The 25198-nt window shown below is 40.8% G+C and overlaps 1 protein-coding gene across 1 annotated transcript in view; it reads right to left on the reverse strand.

Annotated features, from left to right (window-relative positions):
* LOC109464033 (unconventional myosin-XVIIIa-like) overlaps positions 1-25198 on the reverse strand; it is a 114969-nt gene that overhangs the window by 5385 nt on the left and 84386 nt on the right. The window contains exons 19-35 of the mRNA XM_019760955.1: positions 25064-25192; positions 24651-24794; positions 22401-22610; positions 21104-21221; positions 15009-15139; positions 13845-13999; positions 13074-13296; positions 12784-12885; positions 12297-12407; positions 5184-5435; positions 4625-4738; positions 4319-4435; positions 4051-4134; positions 3683-3769; positions 3228-3470; positions 2929-3065; positions 1797-2810 (exon numbers count right to left, since the gene is read on the reverse strand). Coding sequence (XP_019616514.1) covers positions 1797-2810; positions 2929-3065; positions 3228-3470; positions 3683-3769; positions 4051-4134; positions 4319-4435; positions 4625-4738; positions 5184-5435; positions 12297-12407; positions 12784-12885; positions 13074-13296; positions 13845-13999; positions 15009-15139; positions 21104-21221; positions 22401-22610; positions 24651-24794; positions 25064-25192 — 3371 coding nt within the window. The remainder of the gene's footprint in view (positions 1-1796; positions 2811-2928; positions 3066-3227; positions 3471-3682; positions 3770-4050; positions 4135-4318; positions 4436-4624; positions 4739-5183; positions 5436-12296; positions 12408-12783; positions 12886-13073; positions 13297-13844; positions 14000-15008; positions 15140-21103; positions 21222-22400; positions 22611-24650; positions 24795-25063; positions 25193-25198) is intronic.

Below are 25198 nucleotides of genomic sequence, written 5' to 3' on the forward strand. Positions count from 1 at the left end.
GTGTAAATGAGATGTAAATATGGATTTAAATGGATCTATAAGGATGTGTCAAAGCAGTGAAAGATGGTCCCCTACCCTCCTCAGGACACGGAGCTTCCAGGTCAGAGGAGAACATGGTAGAGAAAGAGAACGATGAAAAACAGGACGAAAAATACAGTTGTTTCAGCATTCAGGGTGCTGAGGCCGCCGTAGGGGGGAGGAGAGAGAGGGGGGAGTTAGTGCACATCTCAGTGTTAACCCAGGAGGGAAATGACAGACCTTGATGAAGATCTGTGCCCTACACATGTAGGTCTTTAACTCTACCCTTACATACATGTACAAGAAAGCTGTAAAAAGCCTTTAACAATGGGTCTCATCCAAGACTGGAATTTGGTACGGTCAAAAAATACCCACTGTCCCACATGTCTAAAACTTTAATTCAATTATCGGAGATTAAAAGGGACAACAAATGCCCTATCATCATCCCTCCTGATGCTCTCACTGAAGTGTGCTTTCAGAAGAAACAGTGGGTCACCAGACACGTGGAGAAACACCAGATTAAGGCTAGAAAGCCACCTCTGCCATGCAATATTACTGAAGATTTGGTGCAGTTAAAATTTGTTTCAAGAGATAGAGGATCTACACTACAAAGAATCTCTTCAAATTTCTCACTGCATTTTATCATTTCATGCAATTTCTGTCCTTTTCTGTTAAGTATTAACACTCATTTGAAGCATTCTTTGGGATACAATACATATTCATTTCAAACATCTTATGTAAAATGTCCACACATGCAACTTGGGGTAAAAAAAACCTTTCCCATCATTCTCCATTAGGACAAGAGGCAGAGTAAATTTGAGGGTAAGAGGGGTTAGTGTGTAGGAAGGAAAACGTGCAGCAAAGGCATGGTTATACACTGGTCAACAATAGCCAACAGTATTCTTTCATTTCAACATTTCAAAACATTTCATTGTGATGTTATTAAATGAACAAAGTTCTCTTGTCTTTGAATTGACATTGAGTTTATGCAAATCATTACAAAACAAACTATAACAGGTTTATTTCTGTCTCGTGCATTTACATGTACAATCTGACAAGCATGACATTAATTAGTTTTCATACAGAAATTAGTACAGATTAAAACTCAACAGATAAGCAAACCAAAGTAATAAAAAACAATGTTAGTAAGCATAAACAAACAAATTGCAAGTAAAGATACAAGGAAGAATGGAAAGAACGTACCATGACTTAGTGTCTTTCCTTAGGAAGCGTGACAAAGCAACAACAAAAAATATCGAAATCAGAATAGGAAGAAGGTCAAGATCAGTGAGTTGGCATAAAGATTTGATGAAACTGAACTTCTAGAATCCATTCCATGGGACAATGTACTTTTGAAGGGGGAAACTATTGAGGGGTGAATGGGGAACATAGTGAAATGATTTTAATTTTCAACAAAGTTGATCACAATTGTTGGGCAAATGTCAATTGGGGTTTCAAACAAACCAGGTTTAAGTCAACTTGACAATGGGATCTCAACAAGAAAGTTCTGAAAAGTAGGAATGTTTTTAATGTGTATTTCTGCCACTTCCCTTATGATTAAATCACAAGTGTGCAAAGACAAAGATGCAAAATAAAACATTTGCTATAGAACAGATGAAGGAAAGTTCCTAGTGGAAAGTACTGGACTGACTACAACAATGTCTAAAACACTCCATTCACTCAAACAGTACATTCGGCCACCCCTAGCTACATGTACATCTGTCATTCAGTCACAGGTACAAGTTACATGTACAGCAAAGGTTTAATGAAGAATTTACCTGGGACTTTGTAAGACTGCAGCATCCACCTGGTCCAGGCTGTTGTCTGAAGGTTCTGTGCCTCCTATGTGCATGGTCCGAGTTCCCGACCCGAGACCGTCTTTGGGCATGTCGGAGGAAATCTCGTCATCGAGCAGCCGTCGATTTCTGGTGACCACGTCGTCCGGACTGCCGTCCAGCAGCCTGCTCTTGCGTATGCGGTTCTCTTCGTTCACCTCCGAGATTCTACTGCTGCGACTGTCGTTCACGTTATCCGTTAGCCGCGTTTGTCTGGTGGATATCTCCTCCTTTTCGTCGTCTGTCAGTGTGAGTCTACTGTGTCGGGAGGAGGAGTCTTTCAGTAAAGAGTCTAAGTCTGTGCCGTCTGACAGTTTCCACTTTCTGTCCTCCGGAGGGGAGTCTGCCTGCTCCTCACTGGCAGACTTGCTAAGTAGGTGCCGTTTTCTCATCTCCGCTATGTCCCGTTCGATGGACGCTTCTATGTCATCCTCTACTCCATCTTCTGTTGCCTTTGTCTCAGTCTTCGCGGAACTCCTTGTCACCTTTGTGTCCGTCTTTGTGCTGGTGTCTATGAGGGAGGATTTCTTCTTGAGATTTGTCGAGTCGTCCTCCTCTTCCATGTCATTCAGGCAGGAGAAGGACGACCTGTTTGCCCGCTTTCTAACAACCGTTTCCTCATCATCAGCATCTGCGCTGCTCTCTCTCCACGCTCTCCTGGTTTCTCTGTTGTACTCCAAGTCTACATCGCTGTCGTCCTCGTTGATATAATCTCTCCACGACGACTTCTTGGTAAACACTGAATCGTCGTCATCCAGGTTGTAGCGGTTTGACGAGCGGTGAGACGAGTCTCCGTTCTCCTTCGGGACAGTGGCATCGGGAGACGAGGAAATTTTGCGACTAGGCCTCTTTGGTTCTTCACTCTCACTCTCACTGTCGTCGCTCCAGTCGCGGCTTCTTGCGCGGAACTTCTTGCGCAGCTCTGTCAGCTCTTCATCGTCCGAGATCTCACTTTCACTGCAGAAAACATAAACATTCAATGTCAGACGAAAATTCAAGATTCCTTGTAACATCTAAAATAACTGTTTGAAACTAGAATGCAACTACGTGCGGAATGAGTTACAAAATGTATTACCTTCTGCTATCATCATCCCCACTGTCTGACACATCGTCCTCCAAGGCTGCCTGGAGCTCTGCAATTCGCCGGAACGCCAGCTTCAGGTCTGCCTGGAGACCCTCATTCTTACTCTCAAACTCTGCAACCTCCATTTCCTGCAGGTCAACACAAGGAATTTGAAAACTTGCCAATGTCAGCAAAGCAACACTGCGTACATTACACCAAACGACTTGTTACACCCAATCTTTGAACAATCAGATGTATCTTAACAAATGAAAACATTAGGCCAAGAGTTAGAACAAGTTCCCATGTCTCACCAGGTCATGTTTCTTCTGCGTGGCCTCTGTCTCCTTCCTCTGCAGGTCCGAGAACTCCTCCCGTGAGTCTCGCAGCTGGCGCTCCATGCGCCGCGTGATCTCCTGATGCCGCTGCTTGGCCGCGTCCAAGTTGTCTCGCTCCTCCTGGAGCCGCTGGATGTTCTCCTTCAGACGCCCCACCTGGATCTCCTGACGGTGTTTCGTGGTGCGCTCAAGGTCAAGCTTCGACTCAAGGTCACGAATCTGAGTTCAAAGAAAATAACACATTAAGCACCAAAAATAGACTATACCATACATATTGTATCCTTCTTATACATGTAAGTGAGTCAAATGACTGTAAACTGTGGTCTCACTACACCTAGGTTACAAATTTAAGTGACCTTTTTTCCAGAACAAAGAAGACTTTTTGATCATTAAAAACTGCAGTTCATGCACTGCCTGCTAGGTGTCCTCACCTTTGACTCCAGCCTGAGAAGTGAAGCATGAGGAACACCAGTTGACCCCTCTTCCATGATAGTCAGCTTATCCATCAGTTCGCTTACCTGGAAGGAAAACAATACTGGTGAGAGATGCACAAAAACAGGACATATCAAAGCCATACAACAAGAGACCATTATGAGGTACACATTTTACATGTATAACAGTGTTGAACAGCAATCATCCACATGTAACATTCATTCAATGTATGTGTAGAACTGTTACGATTAAAGACCAGGTCTCTTGACATTTACTTTTAAGGCTTACGACCAACATCAGTCTCTAAAGGATGATGTGTTCAGAACTGAGTCTTTGGCAAGAATAAGAAGAACAGAAGAAGACTGACTGTGGACTCCAGGTTCTCCTTCTGCTGGTTCAGCTCAGCGATGTGTGCTGCATCCTCCGCTATCTGGGTCTTATCCAGGGATGCCTGAAACAAAGAGGATTGGTTTACTTACATGTATGCAGACTTTCAATGCTTTCTCTTTAACATAACTTCTTTTGATAACCATTGCAACTCATCAGTTACTACATGCAACTATAGGTACATTTGAATATGCCCAATCACTAGCCCCCCTCCCCCATCCCCTTGAAATGTCAACACCCTCCTTTACCTGTGCCACCAGAGCCTTGTGTTTCTTCAGCAGTTCAGCCATTTCCTCTCCATCCTCCTCCAGTTTACTCTGCAGGTCAGTCTTCTCTCTCTCCAGCTGACCGATCTTACGCTCCACCTGAAAACAACAACATTTCCTTACAAAATGTTCCTTTTCTTATATCATCCATAACCACATTTCTGCATCTTTCTGTAGAACACTAATATTTCCGTGGTGGCAAATTCGACCAGAAGGAAGTATAATATATTTGCTTGTATGTTTACTCTCAAGTTATTGGGTGTAAAGAGTTGTGCAGATTTGCCTCACCTCATTCTTTGCCTTAGATGTCTCGTCCAGCTGATGCTGAAGGTCCTCCAGCTCTGACTCTATGGCCTTCCTGGCCTTCACAGCAGCTGCACATGCGAACTGCGAGTCTTCCAGCTGGACAGAAAGGGAGGAAGTTAGGGTTAGACTGCTATGCAGTACTACCAAGTCTTGTGCTCCCTTCATGACTCAATGTCCATATTCTGATCGATGGGTACTACCAAGTACTTCACTGTGAGTTACATGTATGAGGGCCTGCATGCCCTTTTTCATTAAGTGTAATAAGGCCCTTAGTCCTCATAATCCGTAGGCAGTCACCCCAAATCAACTTAATTCATAATCAGTCCATTACCTGTAACATGTAACTGTTAGTTATCAGCTCTGAGAATTTAACGTAATTCGTAATCGGTGGTGAAAATTTTGCGCAATTTGTAATCACTACCCCCCATGCAGGCCTTCATGTATACTTAACAATCTGCTATTCTGGTCCAGAACTTAGATTTTTAACAATTTAAGGAAACCAGTTTCATGTACAAATCTGCTTTCCTTAGATGTTCCTTACCTGTCCCTTGAGCTGTTTGAGCTGTTGTTTGGACGGAGCATTCATCTTGAGGTGTTCTATCATGGTCTGTGCGTCCTGCAGCAGGGCCCGCGTCCTCTTTAGGTCCTTCTTCAGACGCAGCTCCTTCTCCACGTCCCGTTTGGGCGCGCGCTCGTCGATCTCACGGATCTTCAGCTCCAGCTCCCGTTTGACCTGCTGGAGGCTGGACTTCTCACTGCGCTCATCTTCCAGCTGCATCTCCAGCTGCTTCATCTGGGGACACATGGCAAGGTCACACAAGGTCAGGGTTCGCCAAAATTTCATTAGGTTGGTAGAACATAGGATATAGAGATTTTTCTTCTTGCATAGCTGGTAGCATTTTCACCTGCTTACATGTTTGTTTTGCTGCTGGTCAGAAGATGTCTCACAGGCATCGAAATGTTAGCAGGTAAGAAACACCTCAAGTTGGGTAAGAAGAAAAATCCCTATATCCAAGGTCAGGGTTTCAACAGATACCAAGGAATGTCACCTTTCATCAATAGTGATCAATGCATACTGGAGACCCTATTTTCACTATACAGTGACCACTGAGCAACCATACAGCTAACAGATTTAATACAGTATGATACATTATTTCAAAGAGCACACATGAAACTAAGGATTCGTACTTTATCTATACAATTCTTTGAGCGATCTATCAAGTCTTTGGTAGCTCAGCAGTCACAACCTCTAGTGGAACAGTGGTATTACACATGTGTTAAGTTAACCCTTCTCCTGATTTTCTTTCTTCAAAAATGATTCTTTGATACATTGCCATATTGGTCAAAGTAACCCTGACAGTTACCAATTACAAAGCTCAAAGGTACACAAATTTTGCAATAATGCTCAGATAAGAATATTCCACACATCGTGAGATAACAAAATAAAGAACCCATTTATGCTACATAATATACAGCACACAGTCATTTTTCATTATCATTAGCTTGTGACTAGCGGCATTGCAGCATTTAGCCTCAGCTGTGCCTGTGGTATTTTGATACTGTAAATACTGCATCACATGTATTAAGTTCACAACACTGGGAGGAACAAGGCATTAGTGACATGGCTACCCAATTAGTTCCTGTGAGACCACTTCATGGCCTGTGTTACATGTGTTATGGGGATAACTTTCACATAGAATAAGGACAGAGCTGGTCCAGCTATTTCCTAACCATGCTAATAATGCACTGGCATGTTGCCACGTCCAAAATACAGACCCCACATACATGAACGTTTGGAACACATGGCTGCTCCTAGAGACTAGAGATCAGAGACAAAAAATATTTTATCATATATTCATAAAGAACCATACAAAATGGATTTTCAAATTAGTACAAACTTGGTAAGGAATATACAGAAACTACCATGTTGGGATGCAAAAAGAATCACTGTATATTTTGATGTACTGTCTTGGTAAGCAAATCTGATATCATGACTTTCCTATACTGTACTTATCATTAAAAATTGACCAACATGTACGCTAATGGTTACTGATATGACAACATATGCTGAAGGATTTTAGAAACATATCACTGTCCAATGACGTCATGTTTTGCCTCTTGGGCCTCCTTATGCCGATGACAATCATATGCCCTTGTGTGTCTGCTATATATGGACCATGGACCAGAAATGGCAACAAAGGTAACACATGGCTAAGCACTCTCAGACTGGTCAGCCAAGGAAGCGTTTTTACTGATGAAAATTAAAACATTAAATACCCAGTATCACAGTTGGGAGGAAGGTTGCAGATTGCATGATAAACTAGATTTTTTAATAGTTTTTCTCAACAGATTATAAATAACAACCCAGCATGACACTTGACTTCTGTAGAAAACATAATATGACCGTGACATTTCTATATCGGCTGCTCTAGCTTTCTAATGCTTGCCTTATCTAGACTTCTAAATGGACCCCAGAAGGCATGTTACCATCTTTGTATAGTAGTTTAAGTTTGACTGGCTGCTATGAAAATAGAAGTCGGCAATATGTAAAACCCAGCTGCCTGAAATAATATACAATTCCTGTACATCTAACTTGACTCTCAATCTCGTGTCAAACTTACCATGTACAGCAAAACAACAGGACTGATATCTGCATTCGTAAAAGTTTCTTTACATGTAGTTATAGTCTCCTGGACTCGATCTTCAGAATCTCAGACCATACATAAGAAAGTTGGGTCAAAGAAAGTACACTGTAATCCCATCAGAAGTGACAGACATAAAACACTTCAACCCCAAAACCTTTCACATTTCAGCTGACACCCTTACAGACATGTGGGGAGTGTTACTGTCTCTTTGATGGGAGTCTTGGCATCCAGTCTTATCTATAGTTTTTCTTCCACAGACATAACAAAGAAGATGACCTGGTTCCTTGATGCTTTAACTGGGCATAACTCTTAGAACTACAAGCACGGTATGCATGTACGTATCTTTTCAAGAGGCACTGAAAAATGCCATCAATTTTCATGAAAGCACAAAGGAATCTTCTTTTCTAGATGGAAGACAAACACTTTAAAGTAACAAATGATGTGCAGACATTAACTTTAAAAGTAGCAGAATCTATCATGGTCAAGGTGACACTTTTATTGAGAGTTAATGGCCTATATTCGATCTAGGGTCAAGGGGCTAAACTTGGACCAGGTCTAAATCAAGACCATCTGACATATGCAGTCAAAGTCAAGGTTGAAGGTCTGTAATTGGCTGGGAGTTTTTTTTCTTGCAGTCACAGGAAGGAGGCAAATCAAAACACACCTGGATGTAATCATCAAGTCAATGACAATTTTCAAGTACATATTGAGGCTGTAAGGCATAGGGAGGAACCATCACTTACCCAGGGGCATCCTCTGGATAAAATTGCCTTTTCTGGTTACTTTTTGATTCTGACAGCCAATTCCAAAGATTCATCAAAAGTCTTTTCCTTACAAAAACGGCAAATGACGGCAAAGAATTCTGCATCTCCATTTTTTTTCACTCCAGAACTTTACAGGGCACTACTCTGTAAAATCTTACACTTAAAGGCTTCCAAAACCAAAATAACAATCAACCTTCACCATTCAACCTTGTCTTTAGCTTTACTGGCTTATTTTTGTTCACACAACAATGATATGAATGGCTCAACCAGTTAAAGCCTAATCTAAAATCAATCCAAGATGTAATTTAGGAAAACAAACCTTTTCAAAGCCTGTGAGCTACCCGACTAATTGCAATTTGTTCCGAATGACTTACTCCTCCAAACACTGTAACTGATCAAACTGTGGGAACCACTTGGCCATGTGCCTCCAGGCAAGGTTTAACTGTGTCAAAACTTGTTAACAAAACTAAGTGGAGCATAACAGTAAATATTATGCTGCTATTAAGTTTAAATGTTATTTTGTACCAGTGATCAACACCAGATGGCAAAAACTATGGTATACTAGTACTGCTTTTGCCAAGTTTAAAGTTAGGTATCTATGCTTTGCTTATGGAGAATTATAAATAACTCTGCCAAGATGAAGTTGAACTGTATACGTCGATGCTGTATATAACTACATATTTCAAACCCAGGGTTCCTGTTTTTCCTAAACCAACCACAAATATTCCTTTTTCAAAAAGTTACACTGCAAGTCTTTCTGTGGTTGTCTAGACTAAAATTACTGTTTATAATCCTTGATATTATGTTACCTTATCAACATCTAGAAATACAATACAAGGTCCTCAAACCAGTCAGGGAATCAAATTAGCAAAAGGAATGACTAGCTAAAACATGAACGCATTTTGGAACAATCAAACGTCTGTGAATGTGCTTCCTTGGTCTAACCCACTTGGCTCCCTAAACTTTTCCACATGGCAGGAAGGAGGGAAAGTTGTTCTAGACATCAGAAACCTTGATGTGATTCAGATTAGAACAACATTTGCTGGTGGTGTAGCTAATCTTGACTTTTACCTTCACTTCTAGGCACAACACCTACTGCTGTGTTGATAAAACAAGGACATGACCAACACCTTGACTGGAAGAATGTTATGGCGTTCCTTATAACTGCCCAGGTAACCTTCATGTTCTTCAGTTTACTGAGAAAAAATGTAAATTTTCCTTGAGGCCATTACCCCACAGAAGTTGTGCATTTTCTCAGGCTTTATAGACAAACACCAATTTCCTCTTTCTTGTCGTTAAAGTCTTGTCATCATAGATGAGTCATTACATGAAAGCCAACCCTCCAAACAGCTAAACATACAGTGCACATGATATGGTATGGTTGATGTATCAATGCTAAAGCCCCTGACTATATACAGAGTCTCACTGCTGGGAACTACCATATCCACGTTTCACTTGTGACCCGCATATCTACAAACAGTCTTTTCCCATATCAGCACGGCTTTAGAGCTTGACCATCTGCTTGACAGGACTATAGCAGCCATCACAGTCCCCCTTGTCTCTGCCGCCCTCCCCCCTCTCAGATGGGAACCCTGCTATTCCAACTCTCCCCACTATTCACTTCTGAACCCTGCGTTAGATTCCTCACCTTGACTCCCCAGTACTTCTTACAAGCTTCGCTACACATCTTGGTGTGGGAATATGTGGTGTCTCCTCCTTTGGGGCAATGAGGATGTCAGGTCTGGTGGACCTCAGAACTGGGGCTGGGAGAGGGAGGACTGGCTGGAACAGGGGTGACTGTTGGGGACAGATCATTACTGCTGCCGGGGGAGGGGGCTGTGTTTGTATGTTTTATCCACTGATGTCAATGCCAGTCCCTAAATCAAGGACATTCTATGCAATGTCCTTGTCCTAATACACCACATAGGCATGACTATATGTGCATGAGTACTTTTACCTTTTTGCTTTGCTCTTGAAGCTAATTAAGATTGTAAAATTTAGAGATAAGTTATTCATTTGCAGGATCTTGATACTGACAGCATGAAAAAATATCATTTTTGATGACATCTTTTCAATACAAATCTTATGCCTCAAGTGATGTATTTTTTAAAGGGCAGTTTTCTCAAATTCTAGGCATCATATTATATTTCATTGGTCAAATTACTCCTTCCTCAGGAAGATTTTCTGATTTACCCCTACCATGTACATGTTGGTCTTTGTGGTAAAAGAATGTTCTGGTGTCAAGTTACATCCCTGCAGTAGGCACTGTCAATCACATTAAGTGGGAGGGACTTGTCAATCATGCATATGGGAGGAGCTATCAATTGCCTCATACATGTACACCAGGCCTACACAATGTATCTATACTGGACTGTATAAGCCAAGGAGCTTACATGTGTGTGTATATGGAGATAGCTATTCCACTTCAAATACAAATACTTCAAGATTTCTTGTTGATGTCACATTGATACTAAATTTCAAGAAAAAATATTCAAAAATGAGAACAAAAATTCCATGGATTATATTGTTTCTTTCCCACTGATGTGTAGATGAGAGCAGCAAGGCTAAATCCAGGTTTGACATTCCCTTACAGTATTTTCCACTTGCACTTGGATCTTGTACAAAATAAACACTATCAAAAGGACAAGAAAAGCTCATTTACAAATTCTAGCTGGGCATAATCTTGGATTCCCAAATTCCTCATCCAGCCGTCTGTTTTTCCTGTCAATCAGCCAAACATGGGCGGTCCCAACAGACCAGTTAGTCTGGGCAGAAAGTTAGGAAGCTGTAGCAAGATAATTAATGAGGCAATTAAAATCATCTGCTGTGCTCGAAATACTGCAAATAGAAAGGTGCAGAGAGCACCATAAAGGGTTAGGGAAACTAAATTTACAGGTACTGCAGGTTTTTTTTTTAAGTAAACAATTTGTGCACTTTTTCAGTCAATTTTGTTATGCAGAAATCATTTTTTTTACAAACTCTCTTTTAAATTTTCTAATCTTTCTTGGATAATTTCTTTTTTTTTTCTAAATTCACAGTTCTTCTACTACAATATTTCCTGGTCCATTCCTAATTACAGCGATTGTTGAATGACTCTGTCTGGTGGCCAGGGCTGTTGACAGATATGTTAGACTCCAGAACAAACACTCTCCAAGCTAACCAGGATTAGAGGACTCTGTATCATGTCAGACCTGAGTGAAGCCTACTGAAAGCAGTAGCTCAGTACTTTTTGTACTTGTACTATTGAACTGTGGAATATTATATTTAAGATGATACGATTATCCACTCTATTTGAAGATAGCTGGCATGAAACAGATACATGTACTTGTAGTAATGTACCCATCTTACATGCCCCAAAAAACAGTTACTCTAGCAACTGGATATGATTTTGGAAATTCTAGAGGTATCATTTGCTTGAGTAACTGTCTTTTGGCATACCTCATTACCTGGATGTCTAACCTTTACCATGGTACCCATCTCTTAGTTTTGAGATTGATACAAATTGTCTATGTTATGACACACATATACACATAGTAGATTGTTTGAATGGAAAGTATGTACAGTGTCATTAATCGAGTTAGTCTAACTTCACCTCCTCACACCTACCTTCTGCCTGACTTGTTTCTCACGACGTTGCATGCAGAAAGTACTTTGGCGAAAACGTGCAGCAAAATACACACACTGACACATGCAACCACAGAAATACACACAGAAAGACAAGAAAAACACAAGGAATGGAACAGATGAGATAGGAAGGAGTGAGGAAAACATCTGCCACCACGTATATACAGGGTGAACAGGTCTCCTCATACCTTGTGATCAAACAGAAATAAACAAAAGAAAAAAGACATAACGAATACAAATGACAGTTGGCAATGGCTCAACTAAAATAAACATTTTTTTCGAAGTTTGAGAAGTTAAGGACAGGAAAATCTTTAGAAGAACAGAAACTAAACGAAGTTTGTTGAAACAGCCTGAACATTGGTACGAAAACGTCTTTCACCACTGCAAAGATGCATGACAGCCATGTGCTGCAGTACAGTCAACTGCCACTAGATGTCTCTCATGAACATGTGGACATCATTTTCTGTCCAAGCAATCCAAGGCCTGTTCCTCAAGTTTTCAGCGATGGTTTTCTTATTAGCTGATGGGGAAATTGTTCCTACATGGGTGGCTTTTGCTAGCTTGCTGACTGACTTATCAACCAGCCGGGTTGCTGACCAACTGATTGACAGGCAGACTGACCTTGCGATGACTCTGTGTCCTGATCTCCTCCACCTCCTCATCCCGGGAGTCCAGCTCCTTGTTGTGCTTCTGTTTCTGCTTCTCCATCTCCATCTCCAGACGCAGCTTGGCCTGGACACAAAATGAACATTTTTAGTCACATAAAAGTCAAATAAAATCATATACAGTATTTGCATTAAACAAACCTATTCACCATGCTTCAAATGTATATGTGTGAGCTACCTGTTTCATCAATTCAAGGTGGTACAAATTGCAGTCTGTGTTAGTTTGACAGCTGTATGCCAACTCGACCAATTTGCATATGAGTCATTGGATTTGTTCAACAGGTTTTTCCAGTTGAACTTTTGTTCACCCAGTTTTTCCAGTTCCTCATAAATAATGTAAGTGCACAAGTGACACTGAAAAAGAGTGATGGACACATGAAATATCTGGAAATAATCCCTGTATTTAATCTAGTAGTAGAGTTTGAACACCAAAGCTCACTGACCTGCTCTAGCATCTGTATCTGTCCAGCCTGCTCATCCAGTTCCTCCTCTTGATCCTTTACCTTCGCCTCCAAATCTCTCTTAGCATGGCGCAGCGATGCCACCTAGTGGATTCAGGGTGAAAGACAAGAACATTCACCACACGAGTGACAAAAGTCCTATCTATACCCTGCTCTGTCTACCATCAGCAAAATTTAGACTGTCTTGTTGCGACCTAAAACCTTATCTGCTGGCCATTATTTCAAGTAGATATGAGTAAATGCAACAAGAAACATGACAAAAAAATTCCCACCTCTTTGTCATCCAGAGACCCTGCAGACGACATCTCAGTCAGCTCGACCTCGATGCGCTGGGCCTTGAGCGTCAGGTTGTCGTACTCTGCTTCGCGGTCGGCCAGGGAGTTCCTGAGTCGCAGGAGTTCTGTCTGGAGCTGGTCCTTCTCGTGCTGGAGTCGGTCCTTTGCTGCCTTCTCCCTCACTGTCTCCTCTTGGACAATGTGGACATCATGGTCAAACCTGGCACAGGGAGAAAAGATTGGGATTGAATTGCTCAGTAAAAAAAAAGGTTAGAAGTCAGTTGTTTCTTCCAACAAACTTACATTGACAAAGACATTTATGGTTGGCATAATCCATGTTGATGTACTGCAATGGGTCAAGAATAAAATATCTATTTCCTACAAATGTAGTGAACTTTATCCTGGTGAAAGAAAGATGTTACTCTTAAGTGTTTAGAGGGGAAAAGGTGTCATCCAGCTATTGATAGTAGAATATCTTCTTTCTTAAAAAATATTAAGTTTCTAACTCTTGTCCTGCTGACATTCTTTACACAATATTTGTCAATAATTTGACGTCTTAATCAGATAATAGACCCTTGAATTTTTTGCCCTGCTGTGGTATAGTTACTTTTGCATCCTTTGCGTTTTGCTGTGGTGTGATGCATTGCACAAGAAATACCCCCAAGTCCTACAAATACAGGGCACTATATGGATGGTACTGTATGTACAACCCATACACAATGTATATATCATGAATATATGTATACATGGGCTCCGTAGGGTCCTTACTTTCTCTGTTTCTTTTCCAGCTGGCTGTTCCTCTCCTGCTGGGTCTCCAGGTGCAGTTTCATGTCCTGCATCTCAGCCGTCACCCGCTGGCACTTCTTCTTCAGGCTCGACACCTGCCGCTGCTGCTCCTCAGCATCCTCCAGCGCATCTGCCAGCTGTGGCAATCACAAGCAGGTGATTTTAGCAAAATATTATAAAGCTAAACAAATTCCTTCCACTCATTGTCGACAAGAAGCCACACGACAAGCCTCATAGGGTCAGTCTACTGAGGAAGACCAGAGTGACTGGTCGAAAGCTATAGGTGAAATATCTTCTTTGTATTGGATCTAAAGTTTTAACTCTAAACATGTAACTACCAACACAGATGAACTTTCACGATAAGCTACCAAATTATTAGCCTGGCAGGCAGACCATCTTAGGCGCTGCGGTATCTCTATGGTGCTGGGGTACTGACCGCCTGCTCAGGTTCATTTATTTTTAATAGCGCACGCCAGGGTTTTTTTATAGGGTCTGTTTCAATTAGTTGGGCTGCAGGACAGCAAAACAATTGCTGCACATTCAACCAATCCAGATGCTTGCCTTTATCTGTAAAATGCATCAGCTTGGGTTTTTTTTCCGGTAACTGTTTGGTGTATTTTCTTTAACTCTTCTCCTTCCCAGGCCTATCACCTAACACAACAACAGCCTGCCTAACCATCATCAGTCTCCTTCCCAGGGTGTTGTGGAAACAAAGTCAGGTCCAGAGGGCACACAAGGTCACTAAGAAAGTGCCAAGTACAGCACTGACATGTCAACACACACAGTATCAAGTACACTCTCACTTCCACAGGTCCTAAAAACCCTTAAGGTGGTGCTGAAGGAGGAACGATGCTATGGGACATTCTTCAAGACAATGAGAGGAGATGGTGCCCTCTAAGACAAAATTAGTCTTAAAATTTAACTTCTTTGGGTCTCTATGATGTCTGTACAACAATGTATTCTATCTCAGCTTAGAATTTGTCTTCTGAAGTTAATTCAACAGTCAATGTACTGGTATTTCTTCCAAGAATGTTGGCCAACTGGAGAATTCATTACTTTTTACTGAAACTTAAAAACCATACCATACTCTTGACAATGCTGTAAATGTGCTGTAATTACAGGGCAGTATGTGACTGTTTCTCATACCTTCCTCTCCAGCTGTTTCTTGGCTGTGAGGTGCTGTTCCATCTCATCCTCGTGCTTCTGCTGAAGCTGCTTCTTGATGAACTCATTCTCCCGCATGGCTCGCTCGTATTTCACCTTGTAGATAGACTCCCCTGCAGAAAAAAAAAAAAACAGTTTAACTTTCCTCAAAGCTATAACATTAGATCTGATCAGCAATGGTGACAATTATGACTTTAAGAGTGTCGATGACATATTCTGTCAGAAAAGAAAAGGCATAGTCATTGGATACCATTCTTTTGGGTTGCTTTAAAAACTGTTCAAGTCAGAAACCTCCCTGGTACAAATTGCCCAATTGAGAAGCTGCGAGAATGTAAGAATAAGATTGAAGTGAGCTATTTTGGGAAAGACGTCATCCTTGTTCTTGATTGTCTGGCCCGCCCACTCAAGGTGATTTATAAATAACCAACTTTCCATCCACTGTTAAATAAACATGAAAATATTGCAATTTTCAACCAAAAGCACCATTCTCCAAGACATGATAAGAACATACTTGTAAGTGATATTGACTATTCTTTTTTTTTGCATTTAAGATACAACTTCTTTTAGTTATTTTACAGACTGAAACTGTATTCCAAAAGATTACTGAGAAAAAACACAACTCAACTTACGAGGAATAGTGTTAGAGAAAAAAAACATCCAGCCAACTCACAAACACAGCTTCCGGCCTGTTTCCTTATATACATGTACAGAACATAAGGACTGCTATACCTTCCCTATTGGGGAGTTCTAAACTCTGACTAATGACTCCTATTTAAAACAGCAGGCTCCAACTGAGCCAAGTTTACATCCAACCACCTTTCCCATTAACTCTGTGAGACGGAAGTTTGGGTTAGCATCATCTTGTTTCTACACAGGGTCTTTTCCAAGTAAACCTCGTCAACCTTACATCCTCAGTATAACAACACACTGCCAGGCAAAACCTTCAAAATTACACAAAGACCACCTTTCTCTTTGAAAAGGTGAGAAAAAAATGAAAGAGTAACAAGGTCTCTTCACTCCCATAAACAAAGGACAACATATGATGGGTTCCAGATTCAAGTCTTCCAAAGTTACATTGCCTGGGGTTGCTTACGCATTGAACCACACAAGTGTTGATAGCTACAAGGAAGCCAAACTACGACAGATGTGACAAGACCTTATTACTATTTACAGAGCTGGTTTCATTAAAGGAATTGTTTAACTAGAATATCTACAGTAGTAGTTCAATGTGAACAAAGAACTACAGCCTTGAAGTGTGCCCTTTTGTGCTAAATATTTACTGCATGGCATTTAGAAAGTACACATTTAACACTAACAATGAGAGCCATATTGGACTGCTCAATGCTTTAACCTTTACTGCCACAAATTAGCCCCTATGTCACCTGAATTAATGGTTTAATGTGCTGCTCAGCAATGTCATACACCTTGTGAAAGTCCATCTGATTAAAATGTTTAAGAACTCTGACACTTTCAATCAGAATTACACTCTAATGTATTAATCCAGATTTATAAAATTACATTTTGAGTTTTCCTGCCTACTATATGTGAGTACCGTAGTATAAAATTTATCCTAAATTTACAGCAGTGTATTGACTTTTACATAACCTAGTTCACTTTAAGTATCTAACATTGTATAAAACACTCACCAAAGAAGGTAGAGTGAGTCCTGAAAAACACATCCATCTTGTTTCCTCACAGAAGCCAGACTAGAGATTTCCATATGAAAACTTCACACAGGAGATTGTCTGTGTTTCATATCTATATTCATATCTACATATGACTATGATTGGTTGTTGTGCACCATTGGTTGTAACATGTGACATTATACAAACATATAACATATAACCCTGTGCACACCTTAGAACAAATTCTGTAAGAGCAGCCTGACATGCTTGTGTTTGATCCAAACTGTTTTCTTTCTCAAATATCCTTCACCATCAATGCATTATTGAAGTTATTCTCTGCTACATTCATTTTGAATTTAAAATAAATTCCATCTTCTAAGATTCTACACCCTGCACAACTAAATCTTTGATTGAACAAAACTTTCTTTCTCCAAAAAAAATTCTGACCACACCCAACAGCTTATAAGTGTGTACACCTACTGCACACAATTACAACACTATTAATGCAATGCAGAAGCTAACAGTTTTGTTATGTTTTGTTTTGTTTTCTTGTAATTGTCAATCCTATACATGTAGATAAGGTAGGTTATCATTTACCATATTAAGTGCTTTACACCATATGTACACAATGTTATAGGTTTGAAATTACATACCAACATCTGCTTCACACTGTTCCAACAGAAACATGTTTACAGTGTCAGTCCTAAGCCCAGACTTGACAAATGTCAAATTCATTTGTTTTTAATCATTAACCAATCATTAAACAGAAGAAATGTTTTGAATAACAGGTGTGCCGGTAAAAACACTCAATCGCAAAACAGTTTAAATTTCTTTGTTCTCTATTTTGCGAGGTTTGGACTCAAAGATCTCAAAATTTAAACGAAAGGAATACAATGTATGTACAGTGCCTGGGTGTGCAAAGGCACTAAAAATATGCCACTGGCCTGTAGTTGGACCAAGTATCACGGTCAATTCTTCCACAAAGCTCTGAACAAACCAAAACCACATACCAGGCACCAGTACAACACAAAGAACTCCAATTGAGCAGAGTACACCCACCTTCTGTAAGAAAACTTGGCGGCTAACCCAGAAAACTCCCTGGACAGTGGAGCACACCAGCCCTGTACTACCTTGTTTTCACCTTCCTGTGGTTCCCTTATATGTGAGCTCACGGCAAAAGTATGCCCGGCTATTAATATGTTACCACAACAGGAAATTAACAACAAATCTTTTAAAATTGCCGCTGAGCTGACAAGCAATTGCGGCTTTCAACACGACCATCATGTCAAATTTTACATCCTGTTTTCGTTTTAAACGTAAGGAGCCTTTAGTTTTCCCAGGATATGAAAACGTCAAACAACGTCAAAGCCTTTTTGTTCACACTAATATCCTGTAAGGTTTTGACATGTGGAGCTAAATCACTGCGTGTCCAGTACAAAAGGGTCCCCATTTAACTGTTCACTGTGTAAATAACAGTTGACAAAGATGTTGTACGCCCGCTGTGACACACTTCCTCAGAGTCAGTTTTACATGGGGGGTATGGTTACTAGCAAGGAAGTCTGGGACTAGAAATGTGCCGAAATCATAAAGCGAAGCCTTGAATTTCTTTTCAACTGCCCATCCAGTTTGAACTCTACCTCACAAATTTCTACACCTTTTTAAATTACATACACCAATTCCACCACCAATATTCCCACCACTCCTAAACACACAGCAACACAAAGCCTGAGGATTATCACTAATTTCAACCAGGATTTAAAACATTAAGCATCAGACTTGGTCCAAAAACATAGTCCTTAGTATCCAATAACAACCTTTTCAGCTGGCAGCCTGGAATGTAACAATCATTTACCCCATTATATAAATGGCCTGCTTGGTCTAGACTTGATTGTACACAAAATACTGGCTCTGATAAGAGCTGTACTCAAAGATGTCAACTTTTGACATACGTGAAACACATTATATAATACTTGACCAACTACGGGATTGTGATGAAGCACCAGCATACCTGCCAAAATCAAAACCTACCGTTTTCCTTGTACAGTGGTAACTTTCCTTAAAGATGGAAGGACCTTGAGACTTGTAAGAGGATTTCCAGCTCAAGTTTTAGTACCTGAATGATCAGATTTACCCCTGGCAGGTTGACAACACCAGGTGAGTGCACTACTCCCACCTGTCCGTGTCCCTCCCTCCTCATGACACACTGCTGCAGGAATGTCAAACTCGCTGTCAGTCTTCAATGCGCTCAGCCGTCACGCTCGACTGGGCGGATTCTGAGGTGCCTCACGTGTGTAACACGGCACGCCGCCCCTCCCGTCCGCCTACCAGCCACTCCGTAAATAAACCCGAAATAGAACAAAGTAGACCGCGAGAGAGATGCACTACTATCTGCTTCCTGTCTGGTGACAAAACTACAGAGGACTACAACAAGGATGCCATGACTCTATTTCACCTTAATGGTCAGGCTATATTTGTCCACTGCCACAAAGCAAAGCAAAACAAATAGAAAAACAATCAAAATACAGCGGGCGACAAGTTTACTCACATTGGCACTCCTCCCCACAGTGGGAGTCCACAGGTAGAACTACACATACCGCGCCCGGGCGCCCCATTTCTGCACGAATTTTTACCTTCATGGTGGATACGAAACAACTACAGCCTATTTCTAAAGATAGAACCTCACCTTTCTACCTGACTGCAGCGAGGAAAGAATGCCTGGAACGTGAAGTGGAGGGGTCGAGACTTACTGAAAGGGCGTCGGTTTCAACGTCCGCTCTCGGGTTTCCCCCAACCCAATTCCCCGCTTTGTGGAGTGAAGGGAAAAGTGAGGCTCTACGTCACTTCAGCACTTCAGTAATCCACATGGAGAGCCCTACAGCACCCTTAGGTGCGAGTCCACAGTCTATGTTTGCAAAGAGAAAGTCAAGTGCAAAGGCTCACAAAGGGTTTTCTGGCACAAACACGATCCATCTTCCTATACAACAGAATGCTACTCATGCATCCAGTCTGAATAATTGCTGAGAGAGCAAGCTATTTCAATATCCTGAAAAGCCCTAAAGCGGCCACATTGACGAGAAAATTTGCATGCCAAGACTACAGGTCCTTTGAACTGTATAGAGAGGCACCTCAGTCAGAGTTTTACAGTCTACAGACCACGAGTCTACAAAAACATGTATTCTTACAATAAGTTACTGTGCTTGGGCCTGAAATTTGCATTGTAATAAAAAACCTACACGTGTATTTTTTGTTAAATCCTTATCATTGTTTAAACACATTGATTATCATTGCTGGTGTTTTGGTGATACATGTACATGTACACTGTGCAAATGTTGATAAAAAAGTCAAACATTGGCGATGACTCAAAGGGCAATGACCCTCACCACTTCATAACATGGGTGTAACTAGCACATTCCACTGCCCTCAACAATCAGACTTTGATTTATATCCAGAAATTCTTTGTGAGCAATAAAATACTCACAAGAGTGGCCAAATAGAGGTCAAATATTTGAATCTGTGAATAGACATTTATGTTTTCCAAAACAACTTGCCAGCAAGACATGGAAATGACTGCTATAGAAACTGTCAAGTAATTTCAAATATCAAAAGAGCAACAGTTACCACTCAGTTGTAATTGCCCAGGGCAAAACTACGCAAAGTGTAGTTCTAAAAAAAAAACACACAGAAAACTGGGACATGTCTATGTAATTGGTTAATAAATAAACATAACACAATGCCAGTGAGCCATGTTATTCTAACTTTCCACACATACAACCTGTTATGATTTCAGAACATTCTGCACCTCCCCAAATATAACATGGTTCATCCCGACATACCAACAAAACATTGGTATGCCTAATCACCAACGACAGAGAGAATGTGGGAGGAACAGTGGTCACGTGTCATGTAAACCCACGGCCTGGCGTCCCCATTGTTTCACACAAAGCAGGTGAGGGTTTGGAATGCCTGATTCACCACAGTGCAAACCTGGCCATTGTTCTCAGGCAGATCTGATTACTTACGAAAAATAAAAGTTTGAAAAAGGGGAACCTCCCACCTTGCCTCCCCCCCTTCCATTGACAACTTGACAGGCAATAGTTTTGTGTAATATATCATACTACATACCTTCAAATGCGTCATAGTTTCCAGATGCAAACTAAGGAACCAGAAAGTGTCTCCAAGCTATAAAGCTCTAAATGACAAACACTCATCTGAACACACTGTACTAAACAATACTGAGAAATTCCTTTTCACAATTGAGTTAAAAACTTACTACAAGTGAGCTTGGAAGACCTTTATTTAACATCTGTATCCAAGGAACTTTGAAATGCAAGAAAGCTCCTTGCTTTAACCTTCTGCCTGCTACCTAATGCTATAACCCATACAAATTTGGTGCCAAACAGCTACCTTAGCAGGCTGAGGGTTAAGATGGGTATGACAGTAAAAAGAAATCACCTTCATCTTCCTCTTCGTCGCTCTCCACTGCTCCAATCCTCGAGGCTCGGATCAGCCGCATCTGTGTCAGCTCGATCTCCATCTGTCTCATCTTCTGCTGAAGGCTGTCATTCTGGTCCTAAAAACAAGACAGAGCACAAAGTCTTGAGTACAATATAGAGAAACTGACATCTACTGATATACAGTAGTGTCAGTACTGTACTATATAAGTGTAATGTTTGTGTACACTAACAACTAATTGCAGTGCTTTGTACATGGGACATTCATGATCAAACACCAAGTCCATAGGATTATATAGGAGTTTTATTCAGGCAAAGTTCAACAACACTTAGATTAAGGGTCGTAATTGCCATTTTTCAAAAGAAACTGACAAGCACTCTTCCATCTCTTTCACAGTGCTTGGTAACTGTAATTTTGCAACAAAGCCAATGTCGGTCGTAATCTCACCACACAATAAAGCAATAACTAAGGTGTGAAAATACTTGAGAAGAAATAGACTTCATGATTTAGAAAAAGTGTGGTGTAGGGTTAGCCTTGTTGTTTTTACTTGGCCCTATGTCAAATATCTCACTTGGTAATGTGTAGATAATGAAGATGGAGTGAAGGTAAGAAAAAAGGGAGAAGAATACAGCCAACAATTATCTACCGCTACATATATTTTTTCTTTCAAGTCTGCCATCTATTTGCCTTTAGTGCAGTTTTTAAGTGTTTACAGGTGTATGCACAGGTGTGCACAACAATAGCCTCAACACCTGACCCAACAAGAGGAAGTTGTGATAAATCTGTTGGGGGTGAGAATTTGTTATGTCTACTGCATTCCTACCAGGTATACAATAACATCTACCAGCATATGTACATGTACAGTCATATTCTCCTTTGCATCAAAAGTTTATGGCAATGTTTGTCAATTCATGACATTACTTTCCTTTGTATCTGTCAGTGTAATACTTACTTTTGAGTATCTTGCATGTTACTCCTTATTGTACATTCTATTATTTTCTCCTTGATCTTTTGTAAACAAAAGCTTTGTTGAGTAAATAAAACATTTCTGTGCACCAATCTTTCTTCAGTTGTTTGAAGAAACTGAAGCATGAAGAGGCAAGAATCCTCCTCTCTTTTTCTCTACTAGTATTTCTCTCTTTCCCTCCCTCCCCTTTCTCTCATTCTCTTTTCCTCTCCCCTCCTTTCTCTCTCCCTCTCCCTTTCTCTCCCTCCCCTCTTTCTCTCCCTTCCCTCTTTCTCTCCCTCTCCCTCTTTCTCTCCCTCTCCTCTCTTTCTCTCTCGTTCTTTCTCTCACCTGTAGCTGTGTCATTTCCTTCTCTAGTTTCATCCTCTCTCCTGTTTCTGTCTCCAGCATCTCTGAGGCACTGTTTGCTGTACTGTGTTCATCCGACAGTTCCGAGGTCAGGTCGGCGACTTTGGTCTCCAGCTTGTTGTTGGCTTGTCGCAGCTCGTTGCGTTCCTTCTCGATCTTCTCCAGCTTGGCCTTCAGTTGGTCAACCTCGACCTGAAACAAGCAGACAGGGCTTATATAATTATCAGTACATCTCAGACATAATGTGTACTCGACACACAGTCATGACACCCATCCAAACATCTCCTGCGCGACATTGCTTGACTTAAAGTCTGAGACTTTCCCTGACTGGATGACCTACTTATTTGGAAAATATTTGCTGACACTCTTTTTCAACTGTATGCTCACTTTGCTAAAACTGTAAAACTCTAATAATGGTAGCCAGGGTAAGGACTCCATTTTATATGATCTGTATCGTATCTGATATCTATTGTCTGCATACCATTCTTCTGAATATTCTTTCAGCCAATACATATGTAGGATGATCACCATTCCATGAAGTTTAAGGTCATAACAGAATGAGAAATTGTAATTATCACAGTCCCTATAAAAGACAAAGCTGTTACCTTAGCCCACACCAGATCTACCCACTTGAGAGGTCCCCTCTGGCCTAGGAGAAACCTCCTGACATGCTGACAGGCGGTGCAGTTCCTACAACTTTCCATACCTATGCATTTAAGTAGCAAACAATCTCTCAGACCATCCTTTATACAGGCATTATGAAGAAAATGTTGTGTTTTTCTGATGTGGTGATGAAGCTGATGTGAATACCACCTTTGTACATTTACAGAAAAATTTAAAGACATTTGAAGCTTTACTAAAATAACTGAAGGCAATGTGCTATATCAGCCTTTCTTGTTCTTCAACTGCATCAAAGGCTGGTGTTTTACTTAAAACAGGAATGTCTTACATCTGCTAAGACAGCGGAACCCTCAAGGTATCCAAAACAGAGAACTCCTTCCGTCGGGCCATCTTGTGACAACAGTTAATTTGTCTGGACATCATCCCATTGTTTATGACACTTTATTGGCAGTAAATTTATGATTTCCTGGGCACAAATGTGACACACAATGGCAGGGTATCTGTACACTTGACAGCTATTGTTCCTACTGACAGGAACCATGAACTGATGAACCTGTTCATTACTATCAAACACAATGCTTATAGAAAACTTGTCCATTACAATTAATAGTTGCATTTCGGCTGCAATCAAATACACAGGTGTCTTTTGTTTCTGTATCTTTCGTCTTATAAATGAAGGACTTAAGGCTTAATCAATCTGTGCTGAGAACTTGTCAAGACTGCAATTTTTTTTCAAACAATTCATAAGATTATGATATTGATTAATCAATAATACCAAGACCATTGTCAGTGACTGTCAAAGTGGAATAACATCTATGAATTATGGTAACAATAAAAGATAGGTTTGAGTAGATAATAGTACAGCTGTGTCCTATTGACTCCATCTTGACCTTGAGATTTTTGTGAAGGAAGCATGTATCTCCTCAAGTGTAATATCAATTTAAGTGGACTTCACATTGGAATGACATAGACTTGGGTATACATTTTGTACTTCTACCATATCAAGACCTTTCGTTTCTAAAAAAGAATCTCGATAACTGCCAGATAACATTCTAACAACCTTAATTTCAGGCAGTACAGAATTGTTAAGTAATCCTTAAGTAAGTTTTCCTGTAAATATTCCTCAGGTGTGTTTGTTTACATGACTCTGATTGGCCGGAATTTTCCTCCTGAAAGGACACAAAGACAGACTCCTTTTCAGAGTTACTCTCTGGTTGAGGAGAGCTGAAGAAAGGATGTCTCACCCACTCAACTTTAAGGAACGGAATGGAAGACTTGAGAAAAGGGATAAAGTTTCACCTCTACACTTACATGTACATCACGCCTTCATGGGTGTTCTCTCCTCCAAAAGGCACTTAGCTCAAAACTTGGACCCAAAACATACAACTTTGCAGTTGGCATACCAGAAGGTATCTGCCTTAATGTTATATTCTGTCAACATGTTGAGGTCTTTCCTGACATTTTCTTTAAGTAAACCACCACAACAAAACATATGTTAAACACCCCTGAATCGAAGTGGTACTGACCTAAATGTCTCTCAAGCTTGTCCTTTTTGGGCTAAACCACAGACATTTTAGGGGTGTTCAAGAGCACAAGATGGGAATATCTTACCAGTTTTTCTTTCAGTTCGTCCTCTGTCCGGTGCACGTTGAGGAGAGGTAGGACTTTGGTGACCAGGCGGAACCAGGGCCAGTTGCGCACGGCCATGTAGATCTTTACGTTCCTCTGGATACATCGGATGGCCAGCTCTTGTACCTGGGCATCCAACAACATGGTCACAATATCTTCACCTGGACCACAAACTCAACCAATACTGAATACTAAGGCTACATTCAAACCAGTCTGTAAAGACTTGCTAAAAATCTGTGACTAGTTCAGTTGTCCCTAACTGTGAAACAGGCTTCCATCTTGGTTTTGTCATTGTCATGAAAGTGAATTAACAAGGGACCTACATTTCACTTAGGTAAGAAAAGATAACACAGACCAAAGTGGTAACCTGTTACTGAAATATGTTAGGCAGTTACCTTGATTTTCTTGAGGTTCTGGCGAGCGATGTACCCCCTGCAGTGTGCCTGGAACTTGGAGATGGTGTCGGTGGTCTTCTCATCCCGCTGGTCCTCCAGCTGGGCCAGCGCACCTGCTCGGAAAAACACCTGGAG

The sequence above is a fragment of the Branchiostoma belcheri genome, unplaced genomic scaffold (genome assembly GCF_001625305.1).
Source record: "Branchiostoma belcheri isolate BF01 breed outbred unplaced genomic scaffold, Haploidv18h27 scaffold1, whole genome shotgun sequence".
NCBI classification, from domain to species: domain Eukaryota; kingdom Metazoa; phylum Chordata; class Leptocardii; order Amphioxiformes; family Branchiostomatidae; genus Branchiostoma; species Branchiostoma belcheri.